Source organism: Triplophysa rosa, linkage group LG1 (assembly GCF_024868665.1).
Source record: "Triplophysa rosa linkage group LG1, Trosa_1v2, whole genome shotgun sequence".
Lineage (NCBI taxonomy): Eukaryota > Metazoa > Chordata > Actinopteri > Cypriniformes > Nemacheilidae > Triplophysa > Triplophysa rosa.
Window position 1 is genome coordinate 27,843,325 of NC_079890.1, and position 21,187 is coordinate 27,864,511.

The 21,187-nt window shown below is 40.3% G+C and overlaps 1 protein-coding gene across 1 annotated transcript in view; it reads right to left on the reverse strand.

Moving 5' to 3' along the window:
- si:ch211-186j3.6 (neural-cadherin) overlaps positions 1–20,911 on the reverse strand; it is a 247,063-nt gene extending 226,152 nt beyond the window's left edge. The window contains exon 1 of the mRNA XM_057335388.1: positions 19,802–20,911. Coding sequence (XP_057191371.1) covers positions 19,802–20,792 — 991 coding nt within the window. The 5' untranslated portion in view covers positions 20,793–20,911. The remainder of the gene's footprint in view (positions 1–19,801) is intronic.
- Between the last annotated feature and the right edge of the window lie 276 nt (positions 20,912–21,187).

A 21,187-nucleotide genomic window follows, 5' to 3' on the forward strand; every position in this document is an offset into this window, starting at 1 on the left:
TGCATTATAAAAACTTGCCCTTTTAATTTTCCACCCCCCTCCTTTCGGCTTGCCAACAACATGAAGAGTTTATTACTAAACAACACTTGACTTAAAGCCAGCTGAATCTGTCGAGAGTATAAGAAAGATGAGCAAAGAGAGAACTGGCAACGAGTTCTGATTTCAACAACGGAAGCACAATAGAGAAATCTTTTAGGATGCCAAGAGGTCACACCCAACATCCTGTTAAATTGCTAATTGGCATCCTATCAGCATTTCTGTTTTTCAGTCTCATCTCCCAAGCACTTCGATGAATTGAGGTGATGTCTATTGACGCCCTCGTGACGACCCTTAAAACAAGGGTTTTCTTGAGGGGAATGTGTTTGTACGTGTTTATTAAGCACAAGAGCTTTAAAGAGAGTGCAATAATAAAAGCATCAAGCTGCAAGAGCGTGGCTGAAATTGATATGTTCAGGGATGGAGAGAGGTGCAAAAGATGTAACACAGATATCAATAGCGCTTATGAGACAAATCAACTGTCAAAACATGCTGTACAAAGTTGTTCTTCCTTTGATAGAAATATAAATCTAAGACTCTCTTTAAAGGCATTTCAATCCCAGCACTTCTAAGATATAGAGCAACAATAAAACCACATACAGAATACAACATAAAAAATTGCTATAAGAGATTCCCAATCCCAATGCCCTGCAACTGTGTGGAATTTGTGTTTAATGCAGTGAAGAGACTCAATTCAGACCCTCCATTAGCCCCTCGGAGGTCCTTGAGCTGATAATAATATACCAAACTTGCATATGCAAAATCCTCGTCTCATTAGCCAGAAGCCTCACTGGGGCTGTTTATTTTTCCCCTGGACCATCTAAGGGGAAATATCCGCTCTGATCGCTTCAGGAACTTCGACACGGAGCAAAATCACTTTCAGCTCTCGATGGACAATGGCTTTATATGGATGAAATTCATGTTAAACTTGTTGTCGCTGCTTGTGTTTATGAGTGATGATTAAATTACAAGTACTGTACAGAATGTTTGTGTGTGTATGTCACAGCCGCCTGACACTTAAAGCAATTATGGGCTACATACATCTGTAATGACTAAAATGCACTTTTCTCTGAATGGCATGTTTTCCTGGTCTATTTTCAAGCAGGGTTTTGCTGTTTTCTTTCCTGTCGCATACTTGCAGACTCATCACATGCTATAGTTCTGAGTAGTCCATTTTCCCCCCTTGAGCTTTTGACTATATCAAAGAGCTGCACTAATGAAACGGATAGGAAAATGTTGTGTTTGGCTTATCTAATATTTCACACTGTTCCCAATGAGGATGCTGCCCTTTAGTTTTGCTGCATATCAATTTTGTGGTACTATAAAATAACAGTGTGCATCTGTGTCACTAGAGTGTGAATATATGTTTGTTGTTGGCACGTATATTAGTAAACAGATTCACAACAAAAAATGAACTTTAACGCTGCTTCAATTATAACACCAATTACTGATACGATTAACTATTATCAGTGGCACTTGCAAATATGCTACATACACAACATTATTGGTAACACTTTACAATAAGGTTGTATTTGTAAACAATAAGTAAATGCATTAGCTAACATGAACTAACAACAAACAATACTTCTGCAGCATTTATTAATCTTAGTCCATGTTCATTTCACTGCATTTACTTAAACATTTTTAAAATCAAACGTTGTGTCTGTTAACATAGTTACTGCACCATGAACATAAATATCTGCGTTTTGACTGTTGAAAAACTAAATTGTTCAGAGTTAGCTAATGCATTTACTACTGTTAACAAATACAACCTTATTGTAAAGCGTTACCTCATTATTAATATTAACTTTATTAAAGGAAGGCTTCACCTAAAAATAACATACAGTATCTGTCCTTACTTACTCACTCACTCATCCTTTTTATTCTTCACAACATGCCGGCTGTCATGATACGCATTCATCTGGCAGTCATTTTGAGTTGACACCCCAAAATTCAGCACTACTGTTAGAGTAACATACAAGTTGTAATTTGAATTTTCACAAAATCAGTAGGATATACGTTCACAGAAGAATGGCCAGCAAGCTGCACAAAATTTCTTGTGACTATCATTGGTACTTTAAGTGTTAAAGTGAGTCATGCACTAGCATCGTACTGAATTTACCCAACCAGATATTTGTTTACATGGCCTTTAAATGATCTGAAATAGGGCTGTGTTCAAAATATCGATGAGCTCCTGATGATGCGTGCATCGATACATCTGCCTCCGTATCAATTCTGCAGCACTTTTGAAATTAGCCAATTATTATGCAAAAACTATTGTGAAACAATTATTAGTGGTGTAAAGGATCTGTTCGGTGTTTATTTGTGTTCTGTACGGAACGGCCCTCATGATTCTATATGTATGTGACACGCGGATTAACTGCAAGGTTTCACTATCATAGAGTGAAAGTTTAAGAGTGCGCTCTCTTACTTTCTCTCTGCATCCGTGAACGCAGTATACATGAAAGCACATTCTCGTATCATTCACTTTAACTTTACACTGTGCCTTAAACGCAACCGTCGTGAAGGAGCTAATTCAACACACACATGACGCAGCACTGCTTCTGCCTTATCCACTATAAAACTATTGCACCCGATTAAAATCAATGAAACTCCCGCCGCTGGAGGGATGTAGTGACGAGCTGCTCGCTCATAATACCTGATTCATACATACTCCTTGTGCAGAGCGTATGCGGTGCGTAGAGAAACACGTATAGAATATGGATCCGTCATGCGCCATTGTGCTTTCACACATACTACATTTGTAGTGCGCTAGCGGTCCGCGTCGTCTGTGTGATTCAGTTAACAATGGGTATTTCCCAATATTTGGATGATTAATCGAAACGTACGTATTTAAAAAGGTTTATGAAACGCTATTTTCATCATTGGGATTTTATGTTTTATGTTTAGTGCGAGTGTTAGACATATATATAACAGCATACACCGTAAACTTCCATGGTGTATCCAGATTAAAAAACATTACTTTGAATTAAGTGTGGGACAACACAGAAATAAAATTATAAACCTTTTCAGGACTAAACACAATAGCTGAAAAGAACATACTATTTAAATGATATTTTATCTGTAGTTTTGATGTTAGGATGGTACTTCAAAACACTTGATGCTTACGTGAAGTTATATTAGCCTAGCCTATTAAAAGAGTTTCAAAATAACTTACCATCACTTCCAGTGGCCGATGAAACTGCCTCCCATGCCTTTTCTTTAGCATTCATGTCTTTATAAAAACAGTAACATCGCTTTAAATCAGTCCATGCTGTTCAGCAAAAATAGACTCGATGCGTAAATGATCGCTGCACTGACGCACCGCAGCTGCAACTGATGGACCCCACACCGCATCCGCATGCTTTGTGAATGATCTGATCCATTAAAAAAATACGCACCGCATAGGCACTGCACACGGAGTATGTGTGAAACAGGCGCAATACAGCAAAGCGTTTGAAAAGTAAGACGTGGAAGAGTCATAGTAAATGTGCGTGTAATAGAAAGTGAAGAGCAAAGACCTGCTGAAATCTTACAGCACCCGTCACATTTATAATATTATATATATGGACTTAAATATAAGGACCTGTTTTTTTGCAACTTTATAGCCTACTCATTTTCAAAATTACTTTATGCATTGATTTGTCAGATTAACTGATTAGTAGTTATGAAAAGCAATTTTCTGCAAGTATATTTTACTGTAAATCTGTTATATGAGAAATTTATTTCACGTATCGTGAAATTGATGGCGATACAAAGCCCTAATTTGAAATGTGAGTGGGTAAATTGGACATGTGAGTGGGTAAATTTCCAACCATCACTGTGTTCCCAATACAACTGGTAAACCGGACAGCCGAGGTTGTTACTACACCATTAAAGGGATACTTCAACCAAAAAAGAAAATTCTGTAATCATTTACTCACTCTCAGATTGTTCCACACCTGTATACATTTCTTTGTTCTGCTGAGAGCACATAGGAAGATATCAGGAAGATTGTCAAATCTCACCCCCCCCCCATGATTTATTTTCCCTACTACGGCAGTAAATGGTGGGTGAGATCTGACATTCTTCCAAATTTCTTCCTGTGTCTTCAGCAAAACAAAGAAATATATACAGGTTTGGAACATTCTAAAGGTCAGTAAATGATGACAGAATTTTCATTGTTGGGTGAGGTATCCCTTAAAGAACATGCCCTCAACATACTAAACAAGGTGTGTTGCTCCTTCGCTATTTTAAATACTATTGTTTTAAAAAAACCTAACTTGCAAAACATACTGTATAAATATCTTTTAAGTGGCCTGTTTTCCAGGGAACTGAGATTCAGTGTGTGTGCGTGCGCGCATCACACTGCCTGAGGTGAGGCTGTAAGATCGAGAGCTCGGCAGTGGCTCCCTAGATTACTCCATTTCCTATGCTCTGATTACCAGAGGCTGAGGTGAGCTGATCTATAGAACCCCGCATCCTGAAATCCTGTTCTGAGAGAGAGACAGAACAAGAGAGAGAGACATGCTAATGAACTTCATTCCTATGCCACATGGTCATTAATCTACGATTAGAGCACTCTGTGAGCCTGCTGGTGCAAGACAGCCAGCTATAAATATTGACTACTTAGCATGTGAGCAGATAAATTGTAAGTGTTCAGCTACATAAATGATGGGGATTTGAGAAATATACAGCATAATCAGTATTTCAGACATACGCTAAGTAAATGCATAAGATAAATGCAAAACAGTGGACATAGAATTTATAGACAGGGATAGTTTTATCGAAGAGGATGCTGCGTGGGAAAAGTTTCTCAAAGGCTTTCAAAAAGTGACGTCTTTACTGAACTGACGAGCTTGTGAGCTGCTCTAATTTTAGACCCCTAAGAGCGATCTAGGAAAAAACACTTCTTTTTTCAAGTACATTTTGTACAGTGTGTACGGTGTTATTGTCCAGTTTCTATATCTCTTTTTTCACTCTACATCTCCATACACAAACACAACAAAACATGCACAAAAACACAGCAGGAAGGTTGATGAAAAATATAGAAAATGGAATTGGAGACAGCGGCAGAGAGAGAGGGTGCTATGAAGCAGTTCAAGAACGTAGGCCACAGGTGTTCATGGCCTATTGAATTGATTTAAACAGCATCACTGCATAGGGACAGAGTATTATTGCACACGGGTGTAACCAAAGCGAAAACTGCAAACTCACACATGGAGAACTTTGCGTACACTTCATTATGGATTGCTAATCTACACCACGAAAAGCTGATCCCCTGCTAAATGCTGCCTCGATGTCAGCTAGTGCTCTCCCGGGCAAAATCTCAGGACGTGCAGCTCACACACCCATCCCAAACGCACGCGAACATCACAGATATTTATGATTAATGTCACGGGAAAAACATTAGCCGTTGCGGCCAACCTAGAGTCACAGAAGAGTTACCGCTCATCAAAGGCTCCAGCCATTCAGGGCCATGTGGCTTATTAGATGCGGACAGGAAATGGTACCGAAGTCTCAGACGCGGTTGCATTTGTCAGCATTATTAACCGAGGAGCTGGCTGGCAACTATCTTGCTCGCAAGCCGAAGCGTGGATGCCATCTTGGAAAGGTCACAGGCTGCCTGCAATCCTTTCCATTTGTCTGTTTGATTAAGTCTGGCAATTAGAAGTCTTGGCCACCACACTCACAGTCTCCTATATCAGAGAGAGCCAGATTGGATACGAACTAATCAAAGACGGTCCTATGCAGAAGAGATGAGATGGTGGAAAAAGAAGAAAAAGAAACAGAAAAGAAAATAATGCCAAGGCAAACCAAGATTGGAGGCAGGCTGATGAAATAATCAGTGATGGGATAACACACAAGAAATGGGGACGGATAGCAGACAGAAAGACAGAGAGATGCAGGAAGACAGAGTGTTGGATTGAGACAGAGAGTTGCCTTCTGATAATTAAGCAATGCGGGTATTAGTTTATGTCTTGCCTTGTCTGGCCTTGCATCACACACACATACACGCGCTTGGTCTGAGACATTGCTTACACAAGCATGATAAGCATATAAACAAATTCTTGCATAACCACAAGCGCACACTCAATCTTGCACAGAGTCTGGGGCATAAATGCAGCGACACAGGGCTAATTTAAGAGGAGCTTTAGGAGATAGGCTGTGTACAGCATAAAACCCCAATTACCAATACTGACTGTGTCGCCCTGAGAACTGAGATGATGGGGACATGGCACCTGTTAACAATTCTGTCATGTAGCTTCACTTCATAGAAATCACTGTGCTGAATTCATAAAAGCTTGAGTGCGTCCACATATGTGACTGTATAGTTTGACTAACAGTGACTAATTATAAAAAAAAACATTCTTAACCCTGCCAACCTATGCTGTTTTTTTCTGTATGCAACACAACCTTGTTAAAGAATTATCACATAGCCAAGTTAATAGGGACCATGACAAAACTAAAAGTAGTCCATATTACTATATTCACTATATTCCAAGACTTTTAAAGGCACGTAAGAGCTTTGTGTAAAGATCAGATCAAGGATTTGTTATTAAGAAAAATAGTCAATGTTTGTGCACAATAGAAAAAAAGGGAAAATGAAGTATTTTCATTTTTTAACCATGACTGGTATAACTCCTTGGCATATTTCATATGTTTGTGTATGTATGTGTACCAGGTATGAGTAAAGGACTGTAACCTGGCAGAATGTTTTATTGATGTCTGTTTCTCAGAGGCATAGATCACAGTGCCGACGTGCTCCTTACATCAGACACCCCGTTTTTTGCCATGGCAACTTAGCCCTGTCAGTGGTGTGGTTGTTAGGGAAACCAGACAGTTGATGCAAATGAAAATGAAATGCATGTGATGCATATGTATGTTTGCCTGAGTGTTTGTGTTTTGGATGTTGGGGGTCACGGTTCTGTTATTAAGTCAAACAGAACTGTAAGATGCGTTTGTTAAGTCCAGTCATATGTAGTGCTGTCTTCAAAATATCGATACGGCGATATATCGTCATGAGGTCCTGACGATGCACGCATCGATACACCTGCCTCCATATCGATTCTACAGGGCCTTGTATCGGGATGCGTATCGTATCGTGAGGTTGTTGGCAATACACAGCCCTAGTCATATGTACTTATTATCTCAATCAAAGTCTGACAAATCTCAAATAAGGTTTTATTTATCTCAATAACCAAACATTTTGATGAAATACACAACCCCACCCCCCACCCCACAGGGGTTCATTTTCACATTTGCTTTGAAATCACCAAAAAAAGGCATCACTAATGATGGATTTGAGAAGCTTTGATAACTAACCATTGTTTGTTTTAATGATCTCGGACATAAAAAGGCCTAACATTCTGTTTTCAATCATTTTCTTATTTTCTGCATGTCAGTAACCAGACAGCCAGCAGCAACCCCAGAACAGTTCTGAAATGACAGAGCTGGCATGTTTTACATTAATACTGTAGCTCTCAAAAAATCAGCTACCTAAGACTAAGCACTTGGGGAAAGATACTATATTAATATATGAACAAATTTCCACATTATCTTCAACAATTAGACACACAACACCAAGGTTAACTATACTTCACACCTGCTTTCCATGCAAGATTAACTGGAACCACTACTGTTCAAATGTTTTGACATCAATGTTCTGATTTTGTCCTTCTGACCTCAACATCTGGATCCCAACTCGTCACATATTGACGCTCGGTCAACGACCCTCGGCGTCACTTTTTAACGCGCAAGGTACCCGTTTTGCGTCGTTTTTCAACGTGCAGGGCATGCGAGTTTTACCGTCGTTATGAAATTGTATATTGGATATAATTTGCAATGATGAACAATGACAATTGACAATGTAAAGAACACAAACCTAAAACTGGAGATTTAGTTTTAAAAAATATTGGAGATTTAGAAACTATTTCTATATTGTTTACTGAAAGAACATCGGTGCTTGGACCGCTGCTTTTTTCCATCTACACAACATCCTTGGGGGACCCATCATACGGGCACACGGCTTCTCGTATCACTGTTATCCTGACGACACAAAGATCTACATCTCGTTTCAACCAGACGATACCACTGTAGCAGCTCGCATTACAGCCTGCCTAGAAGACATCTCAGCTTGGATGAAAGAGCATCACCTCCAGCTGAACCCTGCCAAGACAGAACTACACGTGTTTCCGGCACACCCCACGGTGCAACACGATCACACCATCCAACTTGGCAATACCACAATCACTCCTTCCAAAACAGCCAGGAACCTCGGAGTCATATATGATGAACAGCAAAGACAACGCGGTCATGCTGATATGCCTTATTCAACGTTAGAAAGGTTAGATCCTATCTCACTGAGCATTCGGCACAACTCCTTGTTCAGGCCCTGGTAATCTCAAGGTTGGACTACTGTAATGCTCTCCTTGCTGGTCTTCCTGCAAAGGATATCAAACCACTCCAACATCTTCCAACAGCCCAAAAGGGCTCATGTAACACCCCTTTTCATCTCTCTCCACTGGCTACCGGTTGAAGCCCGTATCAGATTCAAGTAACTAATGCTTGCCTACAGGACTATCACTGGATCTGCAACGGCATAATTTCACACCCTCTTACACTCCTACACCCCATCAAGAACCCTGCGTTCAGCAAACGAGCAGCGTCTTGTATTGCCTTCTCATAAGAGCAGTAAATCGCTTTCCCGCTCATTCTCCTTCACAACTCCTTCCTGGTGGAACATTATTCCTAACTCAGTCAGGTCAACCACATATCTCACAACAATCAAAAAACTACTTAAAACCCATCTCTTCTGTGAATACTTGACAGACAAATGAAAAACAAAAACACTAACCCTCTCTCTTTCTCTCATCAGGTATTGGTCTAACTTTTGTTGAAACTAGTAACTTTGTATTAGCACCTATTGTATTATTTATCCTGTATGACATATCGCGCCTTGCTCCCTGAACTCTCTGTAAGTCGCTTCGGATAAAAGCATCTGCTAAATGACTAAATGTAAATGTAAAATGTAAATTTGTTAATATCATAATCACAAATAAAAGAATAAATACTGATTTATTTTAATCATACCCAAATCATAATTCAAATAGGATAATGCCGATTAATAACTGATTTATATTTGTCAAAGCCACGCAAAAGGATATATATTTGAAGTAAGATGAAGCCATGGCACCCGTCCCTTCAGGGTCGTCTGCGAAGTGCAGAATTTAACCTGTGGGCGTCGAAGATGCAGGTAAACTGAGAGGGTTTGGTATGGTTGGATGGGAGACTGTAGGTTTAGGATGTAGAGGTAGTGTTCTCTTTTTGTTTGATCATTGTGCTTGATAAAATAGGAGATCGTTTTGATGTCAAAAATTGAAAGGTCTGAGATGGTTGGGTGGAGTTTTGGGTTGAAGCTGGAAGTGGTGGTGAGTTCCGAGCATCGGAGGAAGCAGAGGAAGGCTAGTGTGAACATGGCATCGAGCGTGCGTGCAGTGTGGATTGAGTGGTAGCCTTTGCGGTGGGTGGAAATGCAGTTAATACCTCCAGGGTGATTGGCTGTCTGGGGTTTGGGTGGGTGGGCTGGGTTCTTTCGATGCCTTTGATGAGTATCGATGAGCATCGATGTCTGAGAGCTGGAAATTAGTTTGTTTTCTGAAGTCCACAGTCAATGCAGCCATCTACCAGGAAATTTTAGAGCACTACATGCTTCCTTCTGCTGACAAGCTTTATGGAGATGCTGATTTCATTTTCCAGCAGGACTTGGCACCTGCCCACACTGCCAAAGGTACCAAAAGCTGGTTCAATGACCATGGTGGTACTGTGCTTGATTGGACAGCAAACCCGCCTGACCTGAACCCCATAGAGAATCTATGAGGTACTGTCAAGAAGAAGATGAGAGACACCAGACCCAACAATGCAGATGACCTGAAGGCCGCTATCAAAGCAACCTGGGCTTCCATTACACCTGAGCAGAGCCACAGGCTGACTGCCTCCATGCCAAGCCACATTGATGCAGTAAATGAGAAATGGTTATGTTTAGGGTAGGGGTGGGGTTAGGTGCTCCAAAATATTAAAATAACAAATAATTATGAAATGCTTAGAATGGCACGCATCTCGGTCTGGAGCATTTAGCGAACAGCAACGCAATTCCCCGCTCGTCGAAAAACGATCCCAAAGGGGTACCCTGAGCATTAAAAAGTGATGCTGAGGGGCGAATGTCAATATATGACGAGAGTGAGAACGGGTTGTATAAACACCAGGGATGCAACAATACAGCTCACCCACGGTTCAATACGAGCCTCGTTTTTAACCCACGGTTTTAACCCATGGTTTTTTAAGAGGTTTTGCACCTCTTAAAAAAATTTAAAGGGGGCATTCTTTTGCTGTTTTTGAGGCTTTGATTATGTTTTTTGGGTGTTTAACAGTGGATGTTCATGTTTCTAATAAAAAAAACGCTTTATATTTCACATATTTCAAGTCTATTGTTCACCGCTGTCCCTCTTCTAACAAAACGACTGGATTTCTTCCGGTATATATAAAGTCCCTTCTTCCGAAACGCTCTGATTGGTAAAGCTGACCCAGTCTGTCGTGATTGGTTCCCCGCTTAGAGCGTGTGTCTGAAGATGTCACACCCATACCATATCAGCGAGCTTCCTCTCAGTGCACGTGTATTCATAAGCTTTGGTTTTAAGCAATAAACAGTAACAATCTCGTCAACTTCACTTAACCAGTTAAAAACATGAGGATCGATTGAAGTGTAACGGAGGTCTGCATGTGCAAATGTCAATCTTTGTTAGAGATCACAATTTTTTCCTACTATGGCGAGGGAAATGACACCGGACCGATTGGCGTCAGACCGGTTATATTAACACTAATAACAGAAGCGTTAGTTTTGCCTTTTTATATTGGACCCGAATTGGATAATAAAACAAGCAGATTGACCAGGAAACATTTGCAAGCAGGACTTCAAAGGACGTTTCATAGAAGTGTTTTAGAGGTATGCGCACACACACAGACAATATCAGTGTAATGCACAGAACAGCTTTCACAGCTCAAGTCATGAAAGCTGTTTTTTGACCGTTGGTTATCTTAGAATGGGTGTAGCTGAATTCTTACCAGCTGTAGGACTGTGATGAAAGTGAAAGTACTGTAATTAAGCACGCAGCTAAGTCAAATGTTCACAATCTCTGATAACCAAACACTACTCCAGCGGCTCTTCCTCTTCTCTAAGGAAGGCCTCGCCCCTTTTTTGGCGTATTCCTTTGGGCGGAGGTTTTTCAAAAACTCTGAATAGTGACATCATGTACCCGGGAAGTAAAGGGCTGTAGTCCGATTCCAGCCATTCTCTGTAGTCCTTGAAAAGCAAATTCTGTTAACCACAATATCTCGCTTGGCATTGAACTTTGAGCTTTATCATTTTGCAGATATTGTGGCATCCCTAATACATCCTCCTCCTCATTCAGTCACTATGTGACTGTCAGAAATATAAAAAAATAAAACAGCTTGTTGTTGCCGCATATCTCCTTAACAAATTCTATTTTTTTATCATTTTAATTTAGTATTATAAAACTACACAATGAGGTTTAGCGTGTAGAGCCAAGAATTTGTGACTCATGCTCATGATGAGTTTTAAAGGAGTCATTGGATGAAAATCCTATTTTTTCTGTGTTTAAGTGCTATAATCGGGTCCCCGGTGCAAGGGTCTTTCCCTGCATGCATGTGAGAAATCGAGCCGTTCAGATTTCGCTCCTGTTGTGACGTAAAAGCAGGATCTACACAATTCCACCCACAGCGCTGCCGCCATTGTTGTTTTCACAAGCAACAGCGGTGTATGTGACGCCATGGCTAAAGTTCATGGACAACATGCAACATGCAATGTAGTCACTGCACAGAGTCCTAACCTCGGAAGAGACAGTAGTGGATTTATTTTATTTTTAGTGGAAATCCCTCAGAAGTAAAAACCTGCTTGTTTGCGCGAATCACTTCAAGCCGGAGTGCTTTATCAACCTGGGATAGTACAAGCAGGATTAGCTTCAATGTTGTTCCTCAAGAGGGATCGAGACGAACTGAATGAGACAAAGCTGCCTATAAGTAATATTTATCAACAGTCTGAATTGACATACATGTACCAAATATATAGGAGGATAACGTTAGCATACGATAGCGAAGGGAGCTAAGTCAGTCACAGGCTAAATAGAACATTCAAAGCCAGTGGTAAACTTACTCTTTATTTACATGTTATTTGGCAAATGGGCACTTGAAGTTTAGCTGTATGTATGTTAATACATTATGTACGTTAATCAGCTGCAGCAAGCTGTTTGTTTTGCTAATGAACAGGAGTGAACACTGCGGTTAGTTTCCTTTTAAACGTCTCAAATCATTCGTCCTTAGGCTGAAAAATCTGTCACAGCATACTAGTTATGCTCTCACGTTGTGTGTGTAACGTTATAACTTGTCAACGATAAACGCTAAAATCCACGTAATTACGTTGAGATCTGCAGGTGCGCAATCCGTGGATTTTAGGCAAGCATACACGCACAACGTAAGCGCATTAGGATGCGCTGTTCGCTGTGACGGATTTTTTTAGTCTCCAGACAAATGAATTGAGACGTTTAAAACGAACCTAACTGCAGAGGAGTTCAGGAAACATAATTTAGCTAAACCATTGCCATGGCAGTACTACACGTGTGTTGTGTTGACACACCGGACGGAAGCGGGGTGGGGTGCGCTGTAACTCATTATCATTTAAAGAGACATGCACCAAATGGGTTGCTGTGAGCATAGCTGTTTTTTGACGAGGCAAAAAGGGTTTTGTTTACACAGCCATTGAGTGTTTTTAAGCAAAATATGTTCCAGACATTTCATGAAGACCCTAATAAATCATACCAACTTGTTGAAAGTGCTCATACGATTAGTCCTTTAAATGTTTATCTTTCACATATAAATTAATTTACCTTGAGGCTGTGCATAACCTGTAGCAACTCTCTTAAAATGAGTTCTTCCTATGTTTGTTACGTTGTTACAAAATATTAATTTACTTGATTAATTAATTCACTTTACTTTAATAATTGAAATTATTTCTTCTTTAGACATGTCAATCTTTCCCTGTGCTTCTGCTTCATTCTTTAGGTAGTGGACACCAAATTACATTAGCACCCACAAGCAGTAGCAGCTCAATTAAACTTTCTCTTGCTCTGGTGTTCCTGCCCTACCTGCTATTGGGATGGTCATTAAACCTTCAATCTCAACTTCTCTACCTAAAAATAACGTTTGTATTCAAATTGTGGTTGTTCTTGAACTTTTTTCTGAAAAAGGAAGACTACTTCAAAAAAAATGAACAACAAAAAAAATGTAATGTTAACAGAAAATGTTTTATCTAAACACATTGTTTGGTTTAAATGTGGGTCAAGAACATCCTTATAGAACCAAAAATGAAATATGTGACCCTGGATCACAAACCAGTCTTAAGTAGCACGGGAACATTTTTAGTAAAAGACAAAAATACATTGTGTGGGTCAAAATTATCGATTTTTCTTTTATGCCAAAAATCATTAGGATATTAAGTAAAGATCATGTTCAATGAAGATATCTTGTAAATTTCCTAGCTTAAATATATAAAAACTTTATTTTTGTGAGTGGATGGCCTGCCACAGTGCCCCTGATTAACAAATTCAGAGGCAATTTTCTCAATATTTTGATTCTTTTGCGCTCTCAGATTCCAGAGTTTTAAACGGTTGTATCTCAGCCAGATATTGTCCTATTCTAACAACTCATATATCTATAGAAAGTTTATTTATTCAGCTTTCAGATTATGTATAAATCTCAATTTCAAAAAATTTACCCATAAAACTGGTTTTGTTGTCCAGGGTCACATATCTGTTTAAAAGCTTTGTACTGGTGGTGCCATTCAGTCGGGAGTTTATAGAAAACATTTTCTCAATCACGACAAAGAAGCCAATTCAAAAAAAAAATTCTTATTCAAGGACATCATCACGTGTGTGTCACAATTAAATCCCTTCTCTATTTAAGAAAACACAAAATGTTCAAGTCACTTTTAACACACGGATCCTTAAGAGCCACTTCATGTGTGTATGAGCAAGAATAAAGAGTGGGTCACATGTTGTTGCAAGCGTACTGTTCTGTGACAGACTGAATATGTTTTAAGATGTACATTATATTATGTGTTTGTGTTTATGTGATAGACCGCACGAATAAGAGTGAGATAATAGCCGCATATATTTTAATGTATGACAGAAAAGGAAACGAAAACTGACGTGTGTGTGCACATACCAATATATGACCCTGTGAGGCATTTGCTAGCTCTTGTGTGTCCCTGGTGGAAGTAGCTCCCCATATGATGTGGATTTTCAGTATTGAAGGCTGGTCAAGACCCAGAAAAACATTGAACCTGTCATTCAAATTATGCCCCGTTTCTGTGGGCTATTACTAGTGGGGCACAGAATCTTCTTTCCAAAACACATGCTTACCAGTCTGATCTAATGCAAATACTGTGCCTTCTGACACATCTTCCATATGCAAGGATAACAGTGTGTGCACATGACGTTTGTAACCTTGATGGAACATAGGCGGAGAAAATGAATGAGAGAGAGACTGTGTGTGAGAGAGAGAGAAGAATTGGCTAGTGTCAATCTCTTTTCAATCTGAAAACTTGCACAGAATTACAAGGAGCTCAACTCTGTCATGTGTAATTGAGAGAGAAAGAGACGTATGAGCAAGAGAGCCAATGGCATCTGCAAGGTAAGATTATATTGCACTGAGAGTAGTTAGAGGTCTGTCATTGGTATACACTAGGGCTGGGCGATGTGACGATGTTATCGTATATCGCCGATGTGTCGCAAATATCCCGATGTCGATTACAACAGACAGGGCAAAACTTAATATAATCTAAACCACATTGACAAAATAAACAGGTAGGATGATTTTACAATGCAAAATACCATGTCAAGATAGATAGTCCTACTATCTTAAAATAAACACATAAAATAAATTTACAGCGTAAATACCCTGTCCGATCCTACCAGCATAAAAGAAACATATAGGATTAATTTACAGCACAACACCCTATCAAATTGTACTATATGTAGAATGATTTAACAACGAAAATACACTATCATATTCCCGTAGCAGTATAAAATAAACAAAAAATAATAAAGCAAAAAAATGACGTAACATTGATGTTTGCGTGCCTGGTAGGATTATCTGAAGGGTAGGATGAAATTTCAGGACACCTGCAACATTTTTTTACTGCATAAAAGCTATGGTTTATCTACGCGCTTTACCTGATGAAAGAAGTCACTGCAACACTGGTTTGTGCGCGTGGCCTGCCTGTGTGTGTGTGTGTGTGTGCGTGTGTGCGTGTGTGTGCGCGTGTGTGTGTGCGTGTGTGTGCACGCGTGCGTGCGTGTTTGTTTGGCACTTGGCGGGTCCGGAACGAATTCCCTCCCGGTCCGTACCCGCAGATTGATCGTCTGCGCAACGTTGTATGAAGTCAAACACACCCAATATTATCGGAAATCGCGATGATTTTACAGTCGATAATCGATCTTTTTTTTTTAACACATCGCCCAGCCCTAGTATACACACAAAAGCCCTCTCTGTATACATACACACAAACCCTCTATCAGCATCCTCTGTGCAGGGGTAAATTGATCCCACAGCACCGATACCACAAAGACTGGCAGCATCAGACGTGCTCTGACAAGAAAGCAGAAGGGTTGGAGAAAGATAAAGACAGAATGAGGATGAGAGCGAAAAGGAGGAGAGAAAAACTAAGAAAGAGGAAGAAAAATGGAAAATATAGTCAACATTGTCCTGTTTGGCCAGACTTACTAAATACTTACAAGGACACATACCATAAATTAAATCAATATGCAGAGATTTTTTTCAATTTTTCAAAATTGATTGTCAGGGGGTCATAACAGGTGGACATACTGTACTATACTAAAATAAAACTATCTTAAACATTATTCTGCCCATTTCTTTTAGAATTATCATCAGTGGCGATGGGTGCCTCCTCTTCAGGGGAAGCAGGAATTCAAAATACGTGTTCAGCGCTTCACGTGAACCTATGTGCATCACGCATCATGTCAAAATATGTGCCTGCTGCAGACGCGTCGAAAGGGTTTATGATAAAAGAGACGCTCGTGTTCAAAAGGCACTGTGTTAACACTTAACTCTGATAACACATGAGAATAAGCAAGTACCTAGCAAACGCGAGTGTCTCTTTTATTAAAAACCCTTTCGACGCATCTGCAGCAGGTAGTGTTGGCTCGATACCAAAATTTTGGCTTCGGTACGGTACCAGATTCAAATCCCGTAATATCGGTACCACATCGGTACCATAGGTGATCAATAACCAGTCCCAAAATAAATTATTTGAAAAAATATTAAGAAGACTGCATGAAACTGCTGTAACTGCTTTAATGCATACTTTATATATTATTTTTATGTTTTATATAGCAGCATTTTATTTTTACACTTTTACACTGTATTACTGAAAAATGCTTTGGTTATATAAACTTATCATCATAATCCCACAAATATGAACAACAATGAAATGTTTCAAGTAGGTCTATTTAACAGTAGCATTCAAGATGAAAACTGAATGATCAATAAAAATAAAACACTGCACAGTCTTCACTGTATAAACTAAATATGCAATGACTCTAAGTAAAGCTACAAAAGTTTCATTTTCTCTTTAATAAGTGACACAGATGTATTAGGTTACTGTCGCTTTAAGGCAAATTCTTTTTTTTTGATGCGGATATACATTTAAAACACAACGGACTGTGCTTATGTGAACCTTTTGTGTTTTTGACATAACAGCGTGTGTATCTGACAGTATAAGAACATATACAAGACACGAAAGAGAACTTAATGATGATTAGTAGGCTAACTGAGATGTCTGGAACAGAGATAACGTTATATATGCTATGTATGCCGTTGAATGGGGATGTACAGACGCATCGCAGCATATAGAATATATGTACACTGTAAAACAATCTAAAGATCTCTCAGCAAAAGTAGAAAGAGCCGAATTTGTAATAAATCACTCACAGTGTCTCAGTTTAAATGATCGAAAAAGTGCTTGCAGAGCGATTCATCTTGTTCTTCCATGTTGCCGGTTCTGTGTCAGTTCTGTGGCATACTGCCGCAGAGCGGTGAACTTTGGAACAGCAGTGTTTCAAGTACCGAAACAAGCAAAATTCTGGTATTGAACCGATTGAAATCTAACATGTACCGGTAAATTTCCAGAACCGGTTTACCGCGCAACCCTAGCAGCAGGCACGTATTTTGACATGAAGCGACACACACATGACGGGCTATACATGTTTTGCCGAGCTTCACATTACTGCTTCCCCTGAAGAGGAGTCACGGATCGCCACTGATTATTATATACAGTATTATGCAGCTCTCATGACCTAAATTGAGCATTCTACACTGAACCTATAACTACATTTAACATTAGTTCTTTATGTGGAGTTTTGCTTTATAAAGTTCTAAAATTAACCACTGAAAACTTGGTGAGAACAAGAAATGGTGACAGTCACTTTTTTACACTTTCCCTTAAATGTAATGCTAAAATTTTGATGCGGGATAAAAAAAAGCACATTAAGCCTGAACAATTCACTTACAAAAATAGTACAAATAGTACAATTACAGAAGAGAAAGGTACACAAAAGAGAAGTACACTAATTGTTAACATTCAGCAATCTTGACAGCAGTGCAAGATAATGAATACACTCCACATTCACCTCCAGACATTGTTTGTTGATTGTCTTAGAGGAGAAAGTTGCACTTGAGAGAATCGCCGGCCAACCCAATGAATTTACATTTTGTTTTGGCCTTCTTTACACATTAATCATTGAACACCAGACAGAGATCAAAGTATACTTTGAGGATGTAATACAATTTCAATGGAGCTCATCAAGTGCTATTGAAGGATGCCACCTTTAAAGGACAGGTTTTTGAAGCGTGCACACCCTCACTTTGCCACTATTTTTATGTTGTATTTAAAATGATATATCTTAATATTATGATTTAATACACATTGATTGATAAAATGTTCATTGTCCAATTAAGCTGAGCTAAAAACATATGCACATGTGTAACATTCCCTGGCTAAAGAGGAAGCACCTCCAACATATGTACACATTCTCCTTTGAGATAAATATGTGTGCTGGCTGGTAACTAGAAACCTCATTATCCACATCCACAGAACTATGACCACGAGGTCAGCAGACGTTCTTCTCATTCTTGATTAATGCCAGATGTTCGGCCTCATTATTGTTTGTGCTAAGCTTCACAGAGGCAGACTGCACAACATTCACAGACCTGCAAACATCCGCACATGCAGAAAAAAGCACCCTGGAACATATGCTACAGTAGGAACATGGTCGCAAAGAAAAAAGCAGTGGCTGCACAGCCGCAGGTCCAGCATGCAGAAAGCCTCTGATTAACAAACCAACACTAATTAAATCACAGACTGCTAAATCACGCCCGGTCAACTGCTCAAATATACACTAAACGCCTCATCGTCCCTGCTCCTAACAGCTCTGCCAGTCTTAAATCCCCAAAATGAGAAAGTGAATGAGATGGGATTACATGGCTAATGCGAGCAGATGAAAGAAAGAAGGGCACAATCTGTAACCCAAAAAGGATTAAATCACCCTATCCTTGCTTAAACACAATTACGGATGAATATGGAATAATTCAGTAAAGCAATCCATATGTGTACCTTACAAAACTCCTGTAAGGAAAAATGGTCAAAATATGTACCTTTTTGTAACTTGGGCAGTGGATACTGTGTGTATACATTTGGTACCAATATGTTCCTTTACAATACATGTATACATGTATGTACCTTTTGGGTCCTAATATGCACTTTTTAGGTGCAAATGTGTACTTTTTGAAAGGGTAGTGACCCAGTGACAAAATGGTACATATTTTGACCGTTTTTCGTACTCTCCCTGGCACATGAAAAAGCACCTACATGGTTGAGCACTGATTGAATGACCTGTACCTCATGGGTCCTAATATGCACTTTTTAGGTGCAAATGTGTACTTTTTGAAAGGGTAGTGACCCAGTGACAAAATGGTACATATTTTGACCGTTTTTCGTACCCTCCCTGGCACATGAAAAAGCACCTACATGGTTGAGCACTGATTGAATGACCTGTTCCTCATCACAATGCAAGTGGCAAGATATTTGATTCAGGAAAAGGAAAGATATGATTTGATGTACAAAACGACATGAGGTGCAGATCTTCATTCATTGAGTTCTTTGCGTGATTAAATGCACATTAGCTCCTGCTGATAAGAAAGCTCCCATTTTTCTGTATTATGTAATATGATGAATCTGAAGAAATCAAGTACTACTGTTGTAAGAAACGTCTGACTTACAGTATGTTTCTCACTCACAATTTCCTCATCACAATGCAAGTGGCATGCATGTTGTGAACGCTTTCATTAGTATGGCAGTGCATCAGTGGTTTCATTCTGCAACTTGACTTGTGACAGTGACACGTCAGACTTTACAGCGAGTGATAATTAAACTTTGATTGCTGTGAACTTTCAGCATATGTTATGAGGGAAAACTAGATATGACCTGCTCAAACTTAGAGAAGGATTTGGAACACCGATGAGCACATGAGAGAGCGAACTGGCAGCCCAAACTGGAGACACTCTTACGGTATAACTGGGAAGGGGGTCATGAAGTAACCATTTCACAGATATTTCAGTATTTTATGTTGCAGCTTACCTCGCTTATCCTGCACTTTTACAGTTATCTCCACTAACGGCCGCGTCTCTCGGTCGAGCCGCCTCGATATAACCAAATCTCCGCTGTCCCGACTCACTGTGACTGGAGAGTTATCCGCGTCCGGTAGTGTCAGCTCAAAGCTGGCGGACTGAAACCTCACCGGGTGCAGATTCATTATAACCGAGCCGATACTCGCGTCTTCGGACACCGTGACTTTAATGGGTTTGTCAGGTTCCATCACGGAACGGGACTTTCTCGAGAGTCCGTTGTCGAGCTGGGAAAGAGCCGGCCATTGGCGCGGACTTATCTCTATATCCATATTGTGACTGGTTCGAACGGGCCAGCCGTGGTCTCGCGCAAACACGCTGAACTTTATGGGCTGCGCGAGACCGAGTATCGAGTCCACGAGGAGAATGTCGCCGGTTTTGGGCACCACATAAAAACTGCCGTTTTTCGGCAGCGCGTAATATATAAGCTCGGCGTTTTTGCCGCTGTCGACATCCTCTGCTTTTACCGTGTACACCACCGACCTCAGGGCCGTGGCGTCGTCTAAAGTTATTTTCACGTCTGAGTGGCGGAAAGTGGGCTCGTGGTCGTTCGTATCGAGCACGTCCACTTTAATAGAAGCAACTTCGGCAACGACGCGCTCGGCTGAGGCGCAGCTCCGACAGCAAAGCGCCAGGCTGAGGTAATACTCAGAGCGCTCCTCTCTATCCAGCACGTTTGAGGTCTTTAGTAATATGTGTCCTCGTCGGTGGTGGGCGAAGACGTGAAAATCTTCGCTCCGGTCTCCCTGGAGTTTCAGGTGCATGTCGGACTTCGAGCTCCATCTCTGCGGGTCGATGCGCTTCACCGGGATACTCAGCCCGTTCACTTTTGAGCCCAGTGGAGAGTTTTCAAACACATGCCCGTGAAAGAAAGGTATTCGTTCATCGGTCTTATTTCCCAACACAAAAGCAACACAATATGCTAACACAATAGTCCAAATCATGGTTGAAAGCTTAAAGCACAGTGTTCAGATGGCAAAACATGTTGAATGAAATGACTCTTCAGAGTTATCCGTTGATGAAGCGGCAGAAGTTTCCCTCCGTTGCCTTGCCTATCAGCAGCGGTCTGCTCTGGCGCGCGCCTGAGCTCGCGGAGTTTCAGAAAGCAGCACTACAGTGATGGACAGCGCCACGCGCGAGGGGGCGTGGCTTCAAGCTTGACAAGGATCCCTCAAGGGAACCCTTTCCCATAGGATTTAGGCTGGTATTTATTTACCTGGCTCAAGAAAAATAAACATTTGGGGGTTTTCTCTTTACTTTTGGGGGCACTGCTGTTAATATTTACATTATGCCTTCATGAGGTTATGTTAACTATACCAAACCACACAAAAGTTAAACA